Source organism: Megalobrama amblycephala, linkage group LG11 (genome assembly GCF_018812025.1).
Source record: "Megalobrama amblycephala isolate DHTTF-2021 linkage group LG11, ASM1881202v1, whole genome shotgun sequence".
NCBI classification, from domain to species: Eukaryota; Metazoa; Chordata; class Actinopteri; order Cypriniformes; family Xenocyprididae; genus Megalobrama; species Megalobrama amblycephala.
In genome coordinates this window covers 37,763,396-37,784,029 of record NC_063054.1, presented here as the reverse complement: position 1 = coordinate 37,784,029, position 20,634 = coordinate 37,763,396, and the positions used below count along the sequence as shown (strand labels likewise).

Sequence of the window (20,634 nt, the reverse complement as noted above, 5' to 3'; positions counted from 1 at the left end):
GAAACCCTCACCGGTCCTGGCTGAGACCAATTCACCCAAACGCTCCAGTCATCTCAGATCAAAACTGCTTGACACTGGAAACTTTCTTTCCCCGTGTTGCTGAATGAACCTGAAGGTCCACAGTGGCAAACTGCATACTATTTTTGAGGCGGTAGTATGCAGTATACATGGAGAAGACCAGAACTAAATATAGCTGCAAGCAGCAATTAAGGGGCCAAGCACAACAGAAACAAACAAGGAAGCTAGCAGAAGACCACCAATGTCATAATGGACTATGAGACACTGCATGTCAATTTTGAAGTCAATCAGACCAAACGGTACTGTATTTAGAGACAATTTCAAGTTTTGTTCAATTATAGTGCCACCAAGTGGCGCAGTCCCACCACTTATTTTGTGTGACCTACATAAGCATGTCAAATTTGGTGAACATCTCATTTTGTTTAGGAGTTATAGATATTTATATGTATAAACACATAAAAAATGACCCACACCTGACTTTGATTGCATTTATTTGCCACATACTATCAAAATTTTGACATTTGATCATTAGTGTTTAGTCAACAACCTATGTTTCTGATTTTCCCACACTGGTTCGGCCGTTTCGAAAATATTCACGAATGTTGTTTAAACGCTAAATCACAACATTGCACTAACCAAAAGGCGAAACCTAGCAAGTTTGGTATTGTTGGACTCGAAAATAAGTCAACCACATCCAAAGTTATATGCATGTAAATTTTTCACCACTAGGTGGCGCTAGTCCAAAACCTCTCAGACTCCTTCAGGGCATCATGCCAATGACCCATACCGAGTTTGTAAAATGAATTGCATCATGCATTTGTAAAATACAGCATTTAAAAAAAAAAATGGCTGAAAATTGGGAAAATTGGATATAATTCGACATGACGCCCTCAATCTAACGAGATCTAATCACATCTATGATTTTGGACAAACCGTTCAGAAGCAAAAATTAGCCATTTTTCCTATCTCCGGACCAGTAGGTGATGCTGCGCCAAAATGCAGCATGTCACTTCAGGTCATGCTTGTGATGACATGGACCAATATTGGTCTGAATACGATAAAGCGATGAGGAGATAGAGCCTTAAGTCTACATAAAATTAATTCACACGTTTTTCAAAAACGGTTTGACAAATCAAGTCGAATTCGGCATGGTCTGAAAAACGGCCTAGGATGAGAGTTCGAAAAAGTAGGTTTTTTGGAAAATTCAAAATGGCAGGAAAATTTTCATGACAGAAATGACGTGCAATCGAATCGTCTTGAGCCAAGGAATCAGAGGAAAAGAGAAATTTGTTTCTAACCCTGATGGTTAAACACGAGTGAACATTTGGACAGGTGCTGGCGCTAGAGGCATTGATTTAGAGACTCCAAAATCAGTGTGGTTAATGTTGAGACTGACCTCTATCAGTGTGCCAAATTTCATAACTTTCCCACAAGGGGTTCTATGGGCTGCTATAGACTTCCAGAGTGGAAGAACAACAACACAATTGGAGGCAATAGGTGCCTACGCACCTTCGGTGTTTGAATTATGTGGAAAGTTTAATAGAAAATGGATGTCGTACCTCATGTGTGCGGATGCTGTCGCTCGGCTCGGCCAGTTTGATTGGCGTAGAGCGCTGGGACACAGTCCCGTCATCCTCGCGGTCATCCTCTGAGTCATCCTCAGAACTGCTGGAGATCTGCTCTTCAGTGGGAGGAGGAGGAGCGCTGGCGGCCGTCTTCCTCTGTAACACCGCGTCCTCCTTACTGGACTTGTTACTGAAAACACCGACACAAACCAAGAGAAACAAAATCAACGGCCACGAAATGCATCAACTCATCCTTGCCTTTCACATTCATGCAAAACACTAAGAGCCGATTTGAATATGCAATCTGCAAGAAGGCCATCTTGCTACAATGTTAAAGGTGCCCTAGAACCAGTTTTTACAAGATGTAATATAAGTCTAAGGTGTCCCCTGAATGTGTCTGTGAAGTTTCAGCTCAAAATACCCCATAGATTTTTGAACTGCCTATTTTGGGGCATCATTAACTATGCACCGATTCAGGCTGCGGCCCCTTTAAATCACGTGCTCCCTGTCCCCTGCGAGCTCTCAACTATAATACAGTGCATAAACAAAGTTCACACAGCTAATATAACCCTCAAATGGATCTTTACAAGATGTTCGTCATGCATACTGCATGCATGCTTCGGATCATGTGAGTATAGTATTTATTTGGATGTTTACATTTGATTCTGAATGAGTTTGATAGTGCTCCGTGGCTAAAGCTAACATTACACACTGTTGGAGAGATTTATAAAGAATGAAGTTGTGTTTATGAATTATACAGACTGCAAGTGTTAAAAAATTAAAATAACGATAGTCTTGTCTCCGTGAATACAGTAAGAAACAATGGTAACTTCAACCACATTTAACAGTACATTAGCAACATGCTAATGAAACATTTAGAAAGACAATTTACAAATATCACTAAAAATATCATGGATCATGTTATTATTGCTCCATCTGCCATTTTTCGCTGTTGTTCTTGCTTGCTTACCTAGTCTGATGATTCAGCTGTGCACAGATCCAGACGTTAATACTGGCTGCCCTTGTTTAATGCCATGAACATGGGCTGGCATATGCAAATATTGGGGGCGTACATATTAATGATCCCGACTGTTGCGTCACAGTCGGTGTTATGTTGAGATTCGCCTGTTCTTCGGAGGTCTTTTAAACAAATGAGATTTACACAAGAAGGAGGAAACAATGGAGTTTGAGACTCACTGTATGTCAATTTTTGATTCTAGGGCACTGATTTAATCAATGCACTGATCAGGGGTATCAGTGTTTAAAATTAAATTTAAGGCTTTTTAGAATCTATGGTAACATCCTAAACTGTAAAATTACTGTAAAAAACATGATTTAAACAACTTTACAGTTCAAATACAGGTTTTGACAGACATTTTAGCTCACATTTTTGACTTTAAACCACATTTTTTTAAGAGAAAGGATGTGAAAATTATCAATGATTATATTTCTACTCCACTGGTTAACAAAAACGCAAGTACGCTGCATAAAAATATGTCAATTTTTGCTATGGGCTAAAAGAAAATGCAAATTCACTCTCCGACAATACATGGCACTTATGCAGCAGAAATATAGCGGTTACCCCGGTGGTAACCCCTATATACAAAGAAGCTGCGCTAATTAGAATGGCGAATTTCTATGAAAGAAATACCATAAGGTAAACAATGTTATAATTTATCAACAGTAGTCATTAGATCATTAGCAATCGGCAGTCACTTGACATAAATCTGTGGTATTCACTGATTGCGAACTGCGAGCCTAACTTTCAAAACCTCTGAAACTGTTTTATGGAGATTTTGTCTACTGAACGTTTTCGGCAGCTGAACAATCAGATTGTTGTTAAACAACAGTACAATCCATTGCATTCTATCCTTCACAGCCTCGTTTTCATTCCTGTCAGAAGTTAAATACGCCGCTACCCTGATTAAGGTCTATTACTGTTAATAGACATTCTGAGCCTCCGACCATGTGAATCATGTCTTGAGAAGTTCCCAGACATTATATATTTTATACAGCAGACACACGTGCACCTCTAGACTCAGATAAAAAGATTAATAAAAGCACTTAGCTGGATTTCTATTTATAAGTGATGTGTAATAAAGGAATATTTTAAGACTCGATTAACAGTACAGTGCCATTCAAACATCTGGGATCAGTATGATTTTATGTTTTTGAAAGAAATCTCTTATGCTCAAAAAATTGTTGTTTTTGCCATTGGAGATTCAGCAGCGGTGCTCCTGATTATATATTCGGCATCATTGTTTTTGAGTGGCCGTGAAGGAAACAGTGCCGGGAACAGGGGCTCTGAATATTTATAATACAAATGCATATTAAAAGCAAAAATCAACTTGTTTTCAAGTACATAATGTCAACCTGTGAGATTCCCGTTCACACCTGAACAACATCAGACAGCTGCTGCTGCACGCTAAATATTCACACGCTAGAAAACATGAGCACATGCAGGCAAGCGCGTCAAATCAGTGATTGGTTTTCCAGCAGAGAGGGTCACTGTCTGGTTAGTGTTTTTCTTAAAGAGGGCATATTATTTTCCTCATATTCTCCATTGTTGCAGCTCCTCTCTTCCCAGTCTGTCAGTAACGCTCTGTTTAGTTCCTGTCTCTATGAAGCTCCTCCTTCTGAAAAGCACAATGTGCTCTGATTGGTCAGCTGGAGCAGTGTGTTGTGATTGGTGTTTGGGAAATGTCCCGCCCCTTACCATAACCGCCAGTTTCAACACTCTACTAACTAACTCAACCAGGCCCCGCCCCTTTATTCTGCATATTAATTATTTAAATGAGGAATATTGTGAAGAAAACTCAAGATGGAAGGCGTTTTAGAAACACTGACACTGATATAGAGATGAATTCAAACTCACACCAACACAGACTTTGCGCTCTCGTCTGGTTTGCGAACAGTAAACGGACTGGGATCGAGCCCGACGGTCTTCGGCATGAACTCCCTGAAATAAAAGACATTAAAGAGAAAGCATGAATATGAATCTTTTTTTAAACTTTATAAAGTAAATTAACGAGCTTCCAGCGCGACAACAATATGCATTCGTCGTACGTCCAAAAAGCGATAACTTCCATGACGTTCTACACTACGCCATGACAACAATGCATAGTACATCTTGGCATTGTGTTCTACGTCACGGAAGTTATCGCTTTTTGGACGTACGACGAATGCATATTGTTGTCGCGCTGGAAGCTCGTTATTTTACTTTATGAAGTTTTAAATAGGGATACTTATTTTTACACAAATGCATCGATTCGCTTCAGAAGGCCTTTATAAACCTCAGAATGTGTTCGTCTGAATGAAGATAGTCATATACTGTACACCGAGGATGGCTGGAGGGTGAGTAAATCATGGGGTAAATTTCATTTTCGGGTGAACTATCCCTTTAAATACTTAAATTGATATTTATTTGAATATTCATTTAAATAAATAAACAAAACAAAACATAAACAAATAAATCAATATTTACTTAGGAATTCATTTAAACTTTACCTAATATTTACTTAAATATTTATATTGATATTTACTTGAATATTCATTTAAACAAATAAACAAAAATAAACAAATGATCAATATTTATTTTACCTAATATTTACTTAAATATTTAAATATAGATATTTATTAGATATTAGATATTTACTTGAATATTCATTTAAATAAACAAAAAAAAAAAATCAATAAATCAATATTTACTTAGGAATTAATTTAAACTTTACCTAATATTTACTTAAATATTTATATTGATATTTACTTGAATATTCATTTAAACAAATAAACACACAAAAATAAATAATCAATATTTACTTTACCTAAAATTTACTTAAATATTTAAATATTAGATATTTAGATATCTAGATTTATTAGATATATTAAATATTTACTTGAATATTATTCATTTAAATAAAACAAAAACAAATCAATATTTACTTATATATCTAATTAATTTAAACTTTACCTAATATTTACTTACATATTTCTATTGATATTTACTTGAATATTAATTTAAACAAATAAACAAAAATAAACAAATAATCAATATTTACTTAAATATTTAAATATAGATATTTAGATATTTACTTGAATATTCATTTAAATAAATAAACAAAACAAAATCAATAAATCAATATTTACTTAGGAATTCATTTAAACTTTACCCAATATTTACGTAAATATTTATATTGATATTTAGATATTTATTAGATATATTAGATATTTACTTGAATATTCATTTAAATAAATAAACAAAACAAAAAATCAATAAATCTATATTTATTTAGGAATTCATTTAAACTTTACCTAATATTTACTTAAATATTTAAACATAGATATTTAGATATTTATTAGATATATTAGATATTTACTTGAATATTCATTTAAATAAATAAACAAAACAAAAAAAATCAAATCTATATTTATTTAGGAATTCATTTAAACTTTACCTAATATTTACTTAAATATTTAAACATAGATATTTAGATATTTATTAGATATATTCGATATTTACTTGAATATTCATTTAAATAAACAAACAAACAAACAAACAAAAATCAATAAATCAGTATATTTCAACTTTACCTAATATTTACTTAAATATTTATATTGATATTTACTTGAATATTCATTTAAACAAACAAACAAACAAAAATAAATAATCAATATTTACTTTACCTAATATTTACTTAAATATTTAAATATAGGTTTTTATTAGATATATATTAGATAATTACTTGAATATTAATTTAAACAAATAATATACAAACTAATAAAATAATTGTTTACTTTAATATTTAAATTTATATTTAGTATTCATTTAAATAAATAAATAAATATTTACCTTAATATTCATTTAAATAAACAAAAAATAAAAATATTTATTTGAGTTTTTTCCTCAAATATATGACATATGTACTCACGTGTCACATTATATATATATATATATATATATATATATATATATATATACACACAGTACTGTGCAAATGTCTTAAGCACGTCAGTATTTTCACTCCCAAAAAAGGGTTTTAAGCCAGTTATTTATATCTTTTGCTGTAGTGTGCGAGTTCATCATTCATCAAATATCAGTTCACATTTCCAAACATTCATTTTGCCATTAATTGTAATTATCCAGTGAGATTTTTGTAAAATCCTTGAAGAAACCTTCAAGAAAGAGTTTCAGGCACTTGTGTAAAAATGCTGTAAAGTGAGGATGCTTTCACTGTTATAAATAGATTTAATTCTGTTAATTAAATCAAATCAACCACCCTTTGCATTTAAAACAGCTTTGGTCAGGTACACTTGCACAGCTAGCTTTGCAGGAAGGTTTCTTCAAGCGTCTTGGAGACACGGCCACAGTTCTTCTGGATTTAGATTGTCTTGTCTCATTTTTGGGGGCTGAAAATACTGACGTGCCTAAGACTTTTGCACAGTACTGTATATTTATATACATATATATATAATATGTGACACGTAATTACAGCATGAAAAGCACTTGTTGAGAAGCGTGTGTTCATGTACAGATGTGTCAGCGCTGACCTTGCGGAGTTAGTCATGGCGATACTAAAAGTGTCGTCAAAAGAAGTGAGCTCGTACGGCTTGAAAAACTCTGTGTAGATGTCGATGCTCTCCTCATATCTGTTCACACGCTTCACCACAACCTTCTTTCTGTTGCTCTCGCACTGGGCTGAAATGGACAAACACATTCAGAGTTAAACTGTCAGAAAAAACACTTTAGCAAAACATGGTCAGATCAAAGTGTCTGAATAATTTTTGGTTCCAAATTTGATCAATTTTACTGTATGAAGAATTTTTGGGTATAATATGTCACAGTTTATAGACACTATAGTGTCCTGCACCCACTAGTGAAAATATATCAAAAATGTCTGGTTTGACTGTATATGCTTTATGTATTGTGTGAAGCTGATGTCAGAGTCTCTCGTGCGCTTCACGTGAGCAGGACGTGAATGACCATCATCGAGTCGCTGAGCGTTTCCGATCAGTCACTCATGAACTTCCATTCGATCAGGACTCGACTGCCTACATAGACAGCGAGGGGCTCGCTAGGGTTTGGCACAATGTTTGTAGTTAATATGTAACCACACGTCTCTCATATCGCTCTTTATGGCTGTATAAAGTGATCACCTTCATCATACGGTAACGGGAGGAACGTCAGCACTCCGTCAGACCACCAGTGAGTGTAACTGCAGGAGAAATACATCAAGAGGACGTGAAACGCCATGAAACTGTATAACAGTGACACCATGTTCGTTTGGGAAGTTGCATACTAATACGAATACCCAAAATAACATGGTGTCACTATATAATAAGGAAGTATATGAACATCATATCAAAGTAACATGGTATTACAATCTGATTCCATCAAAGTACCATGGTGTCACCTCAGAAAAGACTTAATAATTGCAAGATATAAACTGCAGAAAAAAGTCAGAATTGCGTGATATAACTTCTGGAGACTAAAGGGTTCCTGATGGTTTCACACTTAATTCTTCACATTAATTCTTAATTCTGCTGACCCAATGAGCGTTTTGCTGTCCATTGGTCATGCTTTAACTGCAATTTCTAGTATTGCATCCTTCTCATGGGCATTTATTAGTTTTTGACCTGAGTTAAATCTCTTTTTGGCTCATTTTATCTGTAAAAGAAAACATACACACCTGAATATAAGGCGTTTTTCATTGTTTCATGAACAATTATATATCACTTATAAATGATTAGGGCTGCAACGATTAATCGCGATTCAAAATAAAAGTCTGTGTAAAATATTAAAATATTTATGTTTATATGTAATATAAAATATATATAAATATATACAGTACAGTCCAAAAGTTTGGAACCACTAAGATTTTTAATGTTTTTAAAAGAAGTTTCGTCTGCTCACCAAGGCTACATTTATTTAATTAAAAATACAGTAAAAAACAGTAATATTGTGAAATATTATTACAATTTAAAATAACTGTTTTCTATTTGAATATATTTCACAAAGTAATTTATTCCTGTGATGCAAAGCTGAATTTTCAGCATCATTACTCCAGTCTTCAGTGTCACATGATCCTTCAGAAATCATTCTAATATGCTGATCTGCTGCTCAAGAAACATTTAATGTGTACAATATTTTTTTTCAGGATTATTTGATGAATAGAAAGTTCAAAAGAACAGTGTTTATCTGAAATCTAATCTTTTGTAACATTATAAATGTCTTTACTGCCACTTTTGATTGATTTAATGCATCCTTGCTGAATAAAAGTATTCATTTCTTTAATTTCTTTTCAAAAAAATAAAAATAAAAATTCTTACTGACCCCAAACTTTTGAACGGTAGTGTATAATGCTACAGAAGCTTTGTATTTCAGATAAATGCTGTTCTTTTGAACTTTCTATTCATCAAGGAATCCTGAAAAAAAAAGTACACAACTGTTTTCAACATTGAAAATAATCATAAATGTTTCTTGAGCAGCAGATCAGCATATTAGAATGATTTCTGAAGGATCATGTGACACTGAAGACTGGAGTAATGATGCTGAAAATTCAGCTTTGCATTACAGGAATAAATTACTTTATCAAATATATTCAAATTGAAAACAGTTATTTTAAATTGTAATAATATTTCACAATATTACTGTTTTTTACTGTATTTTTAATTAAATAAATGTAGCCTTGGTGAGCAGACGAAACTTCTTTTAAAAACATTAAAAATCTTAGTGGTTCCAAACTTTTGGACTGTACTGTGTGTGTGTGTATATATATATATAATGCATGCATATATTTCTAAACTTTATACTTGTATGTGTGTGTATTTATATATACATAATTATTATACACAGAACACACACATATACATTACGTAAACACAGACTTTTATTTTGCAAACGATTAATAGCGGCAATAATAAAAAAAAAAAAAAAAATTCAGGACAACAACAAGATTTTCCAGGACATTTTAAATTTTCTCTAATTTTCCATGTGTTTTCCAGGACTGGAAAATTTGTCATCAATTTTCCAGGTTTTCCAGGACGAGTGGGAACCCTGCCCATATAATAATAATAATAGCATATGAATGTGTAGATATACTTTTCAATTTTAAATGCAAATTATTTTTTGCATTACAGTAGTGAGAATTTGAGGTGAACATGTTTCATTTTTATGCAAAAATCTTAATGGGAACTAAAAGTATATGTTTCTTTCTTGTGATTTAGGGATAAAATTCAGCATGACTCGAACTGAATGAAAAAACACGCAAGCGTGTCCTAGAACACGAATGGTCAATGTACAATTTCCTTAAACGGGTCAGTCGGATTCCTCTCATTTCGTTTTGTGTCTGATAATAGTCGAACCATCAGCGCGGGTCTTTGTCAAATCCTCCATTATGCAAGCGTCATCACAAAGCCACGCGCCGTCCGACTGGAGGACACTAAACTGGGTCACGGGACGCACAGACCACGTCTTTAACATCAGGGCAATAAACGAATAAAACTCCAGAGAGCCAGAAGCTGCAGACGGCAATGAAATGAGACGGAAAAACCATTTTGATGTTTACACGCTTTACGGTTAACCAACCAGTAGCTGTTCATAGTGCTGTTTACTAAGGGAACATCAGTAGCACTAGACATCTTCTAACTGATCTTACTTATAGTTTCCACCATGAAATGACTGTCAGATCCATCTTTTTCTGTACAGTAGTGGTGTGTAGAGAAGCTCAGACCTGTGTCGCTGGAGCGGGAGGCTCATGGTGTTACTGTGGTGAAGGTAGAAGTCTGTGGGCAGCTCCCAGAGGTGAGGCTTCGATTCGGACGGCTGGAAGACCTGCAGGAACAGGTTTATAGCGTCCTGTCGGTCTGCATCTGAGAGAGAGACACATGCATCACATTTATAGTAAATAATAGTTATTTCTGTTTGACCAAATCTTAGTTTAAACTGCATTTTATTTTGTTTTACTTCACTTTTACGTTACTATCCAAAGCGACTTGCATTGCATTCAAAGTATATATTTTATTAAGTATTACCTGGGATTCGAACTCATGACTTTGACCCTCGTGTCATGATCTTTATTTACATTTATTAATTTGGCAGATGTTTTAACCTAACTGTATTTAAGTGTATTTTATTTTTTTATTTAATTGTGCTTTATTTATTCTATAATGTTATTAAACATAATTTTATTATTTTACATTTACATTTCATTTGGCAGACATTCAATTTTATTACATTCAATATATTTTTTATATTAAAATAAATAAATTATATATAAAATTATTTTTAAAATTATTAATCATTTTTCAATATATTTATTTGTTTTTAATTTTATTTATTTATTTAATTGTAATATATTTATTTTATAATTGTATTTTTAAATAAAAAAATAAATACATTTTTATTTTTTACATTGTTTTAACCTAAATTTATTTAATTTTATTTTATTAATTCTATATTGTTATTTAATATAATTTATTATTACTATTACATTTATATTATATTTCACCATTTGGCAGATGTTTTAACTAAAATTTATTTAACTATATTTTATTTTATTATTTATTTTATTTCAATGCATTTTATTATTCTATAATGTTACTTAATTTTATTATGATTATTATCGTTATTTTACATTTACAATATATTTAACCATTTGTCAAACATTTTAACCAAAGTGAATATTATTATATACACACATATTACTAAATAGTTTTATTTTATTTTATTATTTTTTGTCCATTTTTTTTTTTTTTTACTGTATTTAATTTAATTTTACTAAACATTATTTTTTTGGAAAAGTGCCACTTTACTTTATATTTATGATTTTTGTCCTTTAATCATTTAATTTTATTAATATTATTATTTTACAGTTACATTATATTTAACAATTTGGCAGACGTTTTAACCAAATCAAATATTTTTACATGCATACTAAGTAGTACATTTTTTGTTAATTTTATTTTTTATTTTATTATTTTAATTTATTATATAGTATTTTATTTTATTATGCATTTTAATTAACTGTATTTTATTTAATATTTTATTTTATATAAAAACTACTCATTTGGAAAAGTGCTGTTTTACTTCATATTAATTATTTTTGTCCTTCAATCATAATTGCACGCAGCCAAAATACAAACGCTTCAGCAACATGAACCATTTTTGTGATGGCAATTAAAAAAAAAACATTAAAACAGCAGTTGAGAGACTGGAAATCACCATTGAGACCAACAAAAGTAAAACAATCAGATGCAAAAGTGTTTGCATCTTTTTTTAAGTTGCCAAGACTTTATTTTTCAGAATAAAAGTGTGATCAGTTTGTCGCGCTCACGTGTCCATGTGCTGCGGCCCGCTGAAACAAAGTGTTAATCGACAAGCACTGAGCGCAATTAGACTCGTTCCTCGTTATCCCTCAAGGCCATTTCAGCATCTTTCTAATTAAATAAAGCTGAGATGAGATCCAAGACGAGCGTTGTTCAGCCAGAAAACATGACATGGATACGCCTGATGATACTACAGTGAATTTAACACAGTGTGTGTTTATTAATAATCATAAAAATCTCACGATTCAAAAGATTTAACATTGTCATTAATATTATATCAATCTTTATTAGTGTTAATGGTGCTAAAATAGGCTTCGTTTTGTAATGCAATATCATTTTTCTTTAGACTTTGGGGTGAAAAACAGCATTCACCTGTAAACACGGCCCTCGTAATCTTTAAATATAACATCAGTGTCTTGAAGAACAGCATGTGTGCGACGATGATTCATTTCAGGAGAACTTATGAGCAGTTAAAATGAGCCCTTGAATGAGAGGATGCTATAAATACAGCTAAGAGAAAATAAAGGGAAAAGCAGTCTGAAGAACGTCTAAAAAGGTGGAGAAGAGACCATCAGCTGAGCGAAATACAATGGACGTCAAACACTTTCCTTACTGCAAAAATAACGTTCTTCCTCAGTGTTTTTGTCTTGTTTTCCAGTACAAATATCTTAATATTCTTAAAACAAGATATTTGTACTGGAAAACAAGACAGTGTAACATTTTTAATCATAAAGCTCATATTAGGGCTGTCACAATATTAGATTTTTCACACCACGGTTATTGTGGCCAAATGAATTCACAATATCGATATATCGCGATATCTATAGAATCCTTTGGTGAAAAAAAGTATCAGTCTAAATAATTTTTACTTTGTTTATTTTGTTTTTCTCTTTCAGGGTTGCTGCACATTTTTTAAAGTCAAATTTAAGACTTTTTAAGACCTGAATAAATAAAAATGGATACTAGCATTATCAACAAAATCCATCTTTGCAATATAGAGGTGACACAGAATGAGACGTGGCATTAATATATTTACACAGCATTTACAATTTGTCTGCATAAATTGAATTCAGTATTTAAATAATATTTAACGTTTTAATTAAAATGTACTTTAAATATGAAACTAAACTGCCAGTAGGTGGCAGCAAGTCACTGTCTTAATGAGTGAGTGAGTCATTCATTCAACCGATTTGTTCAAATGACTGATTCATTCAGGAACGATTATTTATTGAATGAGTCATTTAATCATTAAATGATTCATTTTAAACGCAGTATATATAAAAAACATTTCTGTCTGTTGCACGGGGACTGCTCTGCTGTTCATCATTGTCATAAAATGTCTAAAATGTAACTCACATTGTTCATTTTATTCATTTATAAGTTAAATGAACATTGCATTTGTGCTGATTTGAGAAAAACGGCACTCTTGCTCGTGTGATATTGTAATGCAACTACATCTTATATGATATAATGACAAAAACTTGTCTGGGCAAAAATGCCCGTGTATCTTGAATTTTGAGGCATATAACTGCATGCATACGTCACGCTGAGTAAAGAAAACACGTTACTTATTAAAAGAATCACCCTTTATTTAAATATATGAACACAGAAAGTCACTGTTAATGTAACATTTCCCATTCCACGACTAGTAAAATAATCGCAACTTACTCTCTGTAAAATGGCGTAATCCTCAGGGTGATGGACACGGAGGTGCAATACTGCCACCTGAGAGCTCAACCAGGTACTGCGCTGGAGTATTTACATGTCATGATATCATAAGCATCCTAAATATTGTGGTTATCGCCAATACTGGTATATTGTGACACCCTAAATTAACACGATATCGATATTTCATCATGCTTTGAATATCACGACTATCATCAATATCGGTATATTGCGACACCCCTAGCTCAGAGTGTTTTTAATTAGGTGTAGAAAAATAACTTTAGGCATAAATTATTATTAACATTATTAACAGCTCTCTTACATGATAAAAGCCAGGGTTATTAACGTTAACTAAAGCTAAAACCATAAAAAACATTTTCGTTAGATGAAATAAAATAAATGTTAACTGAAATTAAACATACAAAAACTTTAAAAAAAAATAATTCAGATAGTTGCCAAGGCTGCAAATAAACTGAAAACTATATATAAATGGAAAAAACACACTTAAAATATAAATATTAAAAAAACTAATTCAAAATATTAATAAAAAGTATAGTTTCTCAATTATACTACAATATTATTAAAACATTTATTTAGATAATAATAATAATTTAGATTTGTTCATTTAATAGATTTGTATATTTAAAATATGTTAAAGTTTAGATATTATGAAATTATTAATAATTTATGGGGTAACAGTTTTAACATTTAAAGAGACTATAACCATATAAACATATAAAAAGCAGTTTTACATGCATTCTAAATCATAAACATCTTAAAGACATTTTCTAAATGTCTATTTAATCTGACAGGAAAAGTCTTCAAGATGAGTTGCAAATGAACAACCGCCCTAAAACGTGCATCTTCCAGTGCGATGCACATGTGCTGAAATAAGTCAATAAAGACTGAATGATCATTATTCTTTGAATAACTTGACTGAGAGGAGAAATCAGATGATGTCGCGGTGTCCTGTGAAAAAGAGGCTGCTAAAAGTCTCAATAACATCCATTTTGACTGTAAATGACATGCAGAGAGCAGGTGAAGGTGTCCGGGTTATAATGACAAGAGAGATCACATGAGAAATGAACTACTTATCCTTTCCTTTCAATAACGTTTTCTCGGTTCGTGTCTCTCTGAACTTGTCAAGCACCTGACAGGCGAAGCATTTTGATTATATTGCATAAGTCTGTTTTAAAAAAAAGCCAAAAAACGTATCATTTTAAGCCAGTTTGCTGCTGTTGTGCACAGTTGAAGTGTTAAATTCTCATGCTGAGAAAATGCTGATAAAAGACAAAATATATATGTAATTTTACATATCTTTCTTATTTGATATGCATTAACTCAGCGTAACTCTTTTTTGGTGAAGTTCCTCTACATGTGAGCTGCATCTGGATCAAATTTTGTGGTGATCGCATAAAGTAATCAAACGTTACAGCATTTGGAACCAAAGTAGCCTTTGTCGCCCCCTAATGGGCATTTTAAAAATCGGTCCTCCATGAGGAATATCCTTTGATCGACGCTTTGGATGTTGATTTCGGAATCATTTTAAATCGGAAGCATCCACTGTGAATAATAATGTGCCATTTTTTAAAATCTGTGCATGTTTTTTGAAGTCACATGCGAAAAACCTCACGTAAATGCTACATATTTGTTTTTAGTTAGCGCTTGTGGGGTCACTCCGTGAGGAATATCTCGTGAACGACACATCAGATTATACTGATGTTTGGACTCATTTTAATCGTGAGAATCTGCTGTAAATAATCTTGTGCCGCTTTCCAAAATCAGAGTATGTTTTATGAAGTTACGAGTGAAAACGTGGCATAAATGCCGCATCTGTATATTATTTACATATAGGTTTTGCAGGGCTTCACATACAAAAACTCTCTTAAGTTTAGTCAAAGCCCAAAACAATTATGCTTGTCATATTCTACTCTGCGAGACCTTTTAAATGACATATGACACATGACTATCTGAGCCATATGATGTTTTCGACACATTACAGTACATAGTACAAAAAAGTATTTAATAAATTGTTTTTTTTTTATTTATCAGAGTTAATCAAACTGGCTACATTTATTGTACATTTCAGACTCTAAGCTTTCAAATGACATCTATTTTTCATTGAGCAAGGCAGTAGTTTTGAAAAATATGATTATTAATTTTTTCGTAGCTAGGTGGCGCCTGTGGGCGGTACACTCCGGTTTAGAGGGACTACTCAGCACTCGTTATATTCCTGTCAAAATGGTTAGATGCATTAAAAAGCTTCACCTGTGACTGGTCATTATGTGTTTATATGTATATAAATATAAATATATATACATATTAAAGGTCCCGTTCTTCGTGATCCCATGTTTCAAACTTTAGTTAGTGTGTAATGTTGTTGTTAGAGTATAAATAAAATCTGTAAAATTTTAAAGCTCAAAGTTCAATGCCAAGCGAGATATTTTATTTAACAGAAGTCGCCTACATCGAACGGCCAGTTTGGACTACATCCCTCTACTTCCTTCTTTAATGACGTCACTAAAACAGTTTTTTGACTAACCTCCGCCCACAGGAATACACAAGAGTTGCGTTTGTAGAGTGTGTTTGTCGCCATGTCGTCGAAACGCTGTTATTTTCATCCCGCAGTCCAATCACCGGGTCTGATTCCGGCTCAAATTGATAGGGTAAAATTAAAGACATGTTTACAATAACACTGAGCGCGTGCATCTCCACGTTATGGTAAGAGGCGTGACCTTTCCGGGCAAGGAGCGCTAAACTGCTGTCGAATCACAACACAGGAAGCGCTGGCACAATCAGAACTCGTTACGTATTTCTGAAGGAGGGACTTCATAGAACAAGGAAGTCATCAGCCCCTTTTTATGACAGTGGAAACAGCGGTATACAGATAAGTAAATTATGTGGAAAATACTGTGTTTTTTTACACGCGAAACATGAACACATGTTATATTGCACACTATAAACACAATCAAAGCTTCAAAAAAACACGAAAAACGGGACCTTTAAATACATTTAGCTATAGATGATATGAATCACTCAAAAAAGAAAAAAGACATTCATATTTTATAGGGTCAAATTTTTAACATCTAAAGAGTTGCATTTTTTTTACATATATTTTTTAAAAATTGTAAATGAACAAAAAATATTCTAATATTAATAATAATGTAATATAATAATATAGATTATATTAAAAAAATATAAATAAAATATTACAAATTTTATAATATTTAAAATTGATTGACAATTATTTCCAGTTTTCAGACCAGTTTCGCCCAAGACGGCGACTAAAGCCTTTACACACACACACACACACACACACACACACACACACACACACACACACACACACACACACACACACACACACACACACAGCTGCTCCCCAGATTCTCCATGTTTGTTTATGTAAAACACACAGCGCCGTTAGCAGTGAAGCCATACGCACGGGTGCAATATAATTACAGCACTTGATTGGAATGTGTCGCCTTCGCCAATTAGCCAAACGGCAATTACAGCACTTTTCAGGGTTACATTAGATTTCACTCATATCCTAAAATCATAACATTAACATTATTATGGGAACATGAAGCAATTAAACTACGATGTGCACTTTTGTGTGCGCAAGTGCAACTCCCGAGAGGAAGTGATGACGCTGTGAATGTTCAAATGCAGTATTACGGGAAACAGAACAATGTGACCTACTGAAGTCGCAATAATATTTAACATGAACCAGTGGGATTAAAGTTAGGAGCACCACCTGGAGACTCTGTAACCACTGAAATTAGAACTGGGTTGTTGCTATGCAGACGCCATAACCATGGGAACTCACATATAAAAGAGCCAATCATGTCAGGAAATTACAGCAAAAGCCATGATGAAACCGGACAAAATAAACATGGAAAAATCCACGAAGGATCAGACGATTTACCATTTATCCCCCAACAATGTCGTTCAACTGCAAAGTGATTTCAGACAATCAGTTATTGTACGGCAAAACTCGCTGATGCGGTTGAAAAGACAGAAAGTTACCGCATGCGGTGCATAAGCACGTTTGACCACGTTTGTGATTGATTCGGCTCTGTGCACAGAGAGAGCGGCCGTTTCTACGGCGAAAAAATGTAATAATTATACACAAAGCGGCCCATCAGCACAAAGGCAGATATGAATAATTAATGAGGGAGAGAATGAGAGAATGTGGGAGGAGGATATAATGGCTCAAACATGTCTCTCTCTCTCTCTCTCTCTCTCTCTCTCTCCAGACCATCATTAACTTGAAACGTGACACATTAACATATTACATAATACGCACATTTATATAGATGGGTATGGGGAAAAATGATGAATAATCATTGAAAATCTAGTAATGAATGTAAAAGGATTTTTTGCATTACTGTAATGAGAATCTGGGGTTTAAATGTGCTGAATTTATTATGAAAATAATATTAGAAACGCAAAAAATTATGTGATTAAATGAAATCAATCAATAATTAATATAATATAATATAATATAATATAATATAATATAATATAATATAATATGTACAAACATACACACAACTGGTCAGAAGAATTATGAAAATAATATTAGAAATGCAAAAAAAAAATTATGTAATTAAATCTATAATATAATATAATATAATATAATATAATAGAATAGAATAGAATAGAATAGAATAATATGTACAAACATACACACAACTGGTCAGAAGAATTATGAAAATAATATTAGAAATGCAAAAAAAAAATTATGTAATTAAATCTATAATATAATATAATATAATATAATATAATAGAATAGAATAGAATAGAATAGAATAATATGTACAAACATACACACAACTGGTCAGAAGAATTATGAAAATAATATTAGAAATGCAAAAAAAAATTATGTAATTAAATCTATAATATAATATAATATAATATAATATAATATAATATAATAGAATAGAATAGAATAGAATAATATGTACAAACATACACACAACTGGTCAGAAGAATTATGAAAATAGTATTAGAAATGCAAAAAAAAAATTATGTAATTAAATCTATAATAGAATAGAATAGAATAGAATAGAATAGAATAGAATAATATGTACAAGCATACACACAACTGGTCAGAAGAATTATGAAAATAATATTAGAAATGCAAAAACAATTATGTAATTAAATCTAGAATAGAATAGAATAGAATAGAATAGAATAGAATAGAATAGAATAGAATAGAATAGAAACATACACGCAGCTGGTCAAAAGAATTATGAAAATAATATTAGAAACAAAAAAATTATGTAATTAAATAAAATCTATAATATAATATAATATAATATAATATAATCAAACATACACAACTGGTCAAAAGAATTATGAAAATAATATTAGAAACAAAAAAAAAATGTAATTAAAATCTATAATATAATATAATATAATATAATATAATATAATATAATATAATATAATATAATATAATATAATATAATATAATATAATATAATATAATATAATATAATATACACACATGCAAACACACAACTGGTCAAAAGTTTCAACAATTAATTTTGAAAGAGTCTCTTCTGCTCACCAAGGCTGAATTTATTTTTTTTAAAATACAGTAAAAATTGTGAAATATTATTACAATGTAAATCAGCTGTTTTCTATGTGAATATATAGTAAAGTGTAATTTATTCCTGTGACCAAAGCTGAATTTTCAGCATCATTACTCCAGTCTTCAGTGTCACATGATCCTTCAGAAATCATTCTGATATGATGATTTGATGCTCAAGAAACATTAGATCATAATTATATATAATTTATATCGCACCGAAAGTACCTTGATATTACAATGACACGATACCATGGTAATACCACAATTCACTGTACAAATACATTGCTGTTCTTCAAGGAACTTTGGAATAGCATGTAAATACACGAGTATTTAGCCCGTAACATGGTATAGATGAAAGTACATGAAAGTACCGTGGTATTACCATCCGTGTGCTGAGTTATTTACCTGAGAATGCGTTGCTGTAGTAACGCGAGAGCGTCTGCATGATGTCTTTGGAGTGCTGCGTCCAGGGCGCGATCTTACGGTACGTCTTCACTCGGTGAACCAGCTGAGATCCTCCGTACTGTAAAGACAGCGTGTCGCCGTGGTCCTCGTACAGCTCCTCAAATAATCTGCACACACAGCACGAATATCATCAATATGATGTCAATACCTGGCTGACTAGTGTAAAGTTGGTTTGCACAGGTACCTGACACAGTCCGTATCAAACTGAAGCTTGGGTTTGTCGATCATCCCGAGCGCGTAGAGCTGGTACGCCAGAGCGCATTTACCCACCATGAACTGGGCGGTGTTGGTTCGGTCCAGACAGTCCACACAGTTCGTCCTCAAAACACCCGTCTGTCAGAATTACACACAATCAGTTGTTTTCAACACTGATAATCATCAAGAATGTCATGTTATCAGAATGATTTCTGAAGGATCATGTGACACTGAAGACTGGAGTAATGATGCTGAAAATTCAGCTTTGATCACAGGAATAAATTACACTTTACTATATATTCACATAGAAAAATAAAAAAAATATTTCACAATTTTTACTGTATTTTTAAAAAAAATAAATGCAGTCTTGGTGAGCAGTATATATTATATTATATTATATTATATTATATTATATTATATTATATTATATTATATTATATTATATTATATTATATTATATTATATTATATTATATTATATTATAGATTTTAATTACATATTTCTTTTGCTTCTAATATTATTTTCATAATTTCTTTTGACCAGTTGTGTATGTTTGTATATATATTATATTATATTATATTACATTATATTATTATAGATTTTAATTACATATTTCTTTTGTTTCTAATATTATTTTCATAATTTCTTTTGACCAGTTGTGTGTGTTTGTATATATTATATTATATTATATTACATTATATTATTATAGATTTTAATTACATATTTCTTTTGTTTCTAATATTATTTTCATAATTTCCTTTGACCAGTTGTGTATGTTTGTATTATATTATATTATATTAT

General features: G+C 32.0%; 1 protein-coding gene across 3 annotated transcripts in view; it reads right to left on the bottom strand.

Moving 5' to 3' along the window:
* fig4a (FIG4 phosphoinositide 5-phosphatase a) overlaps positions 1-20,634 on the bottom strand; it is a 79,951-nt gene that overhangs the window by 13,564 nt on the left and 45,753 nt on the right. For all 3 annotated transcript variants that reach the window (XM_048207879.1, XM_048207878.1, XM_048207877.1), the window contains exons 15-21: positions 19,823-19,971; positions 19,579-19,745; positions 10,313-10,451; positions 7,737-7,795; positions 7,131-7,278; positions 4,459-4,542; positions 1,578-1,773 (exon numbers count right to left, since the gene is read on the bottom strand). In XM_048207879.1, coding sequence (XP_048063836.1) covers positions 1,578-1,773; positions 4,459-4,542; positions 7,131-7,278; positions 7,737-7,795; positions 10,313-10,451; positions 19,579-19,745; positions 19,823-19,971 — 942 coding nt within the window. The remainder of the gene's footprint in view (positions 1-1,577; positions 1,774-4,458; positions 4,543-7,130; positions 7,279-7,736; positions 7,796-10,312; positions 10,452-19,578; positions 19,746-19,822; positions 19,972-20,634) is intronic.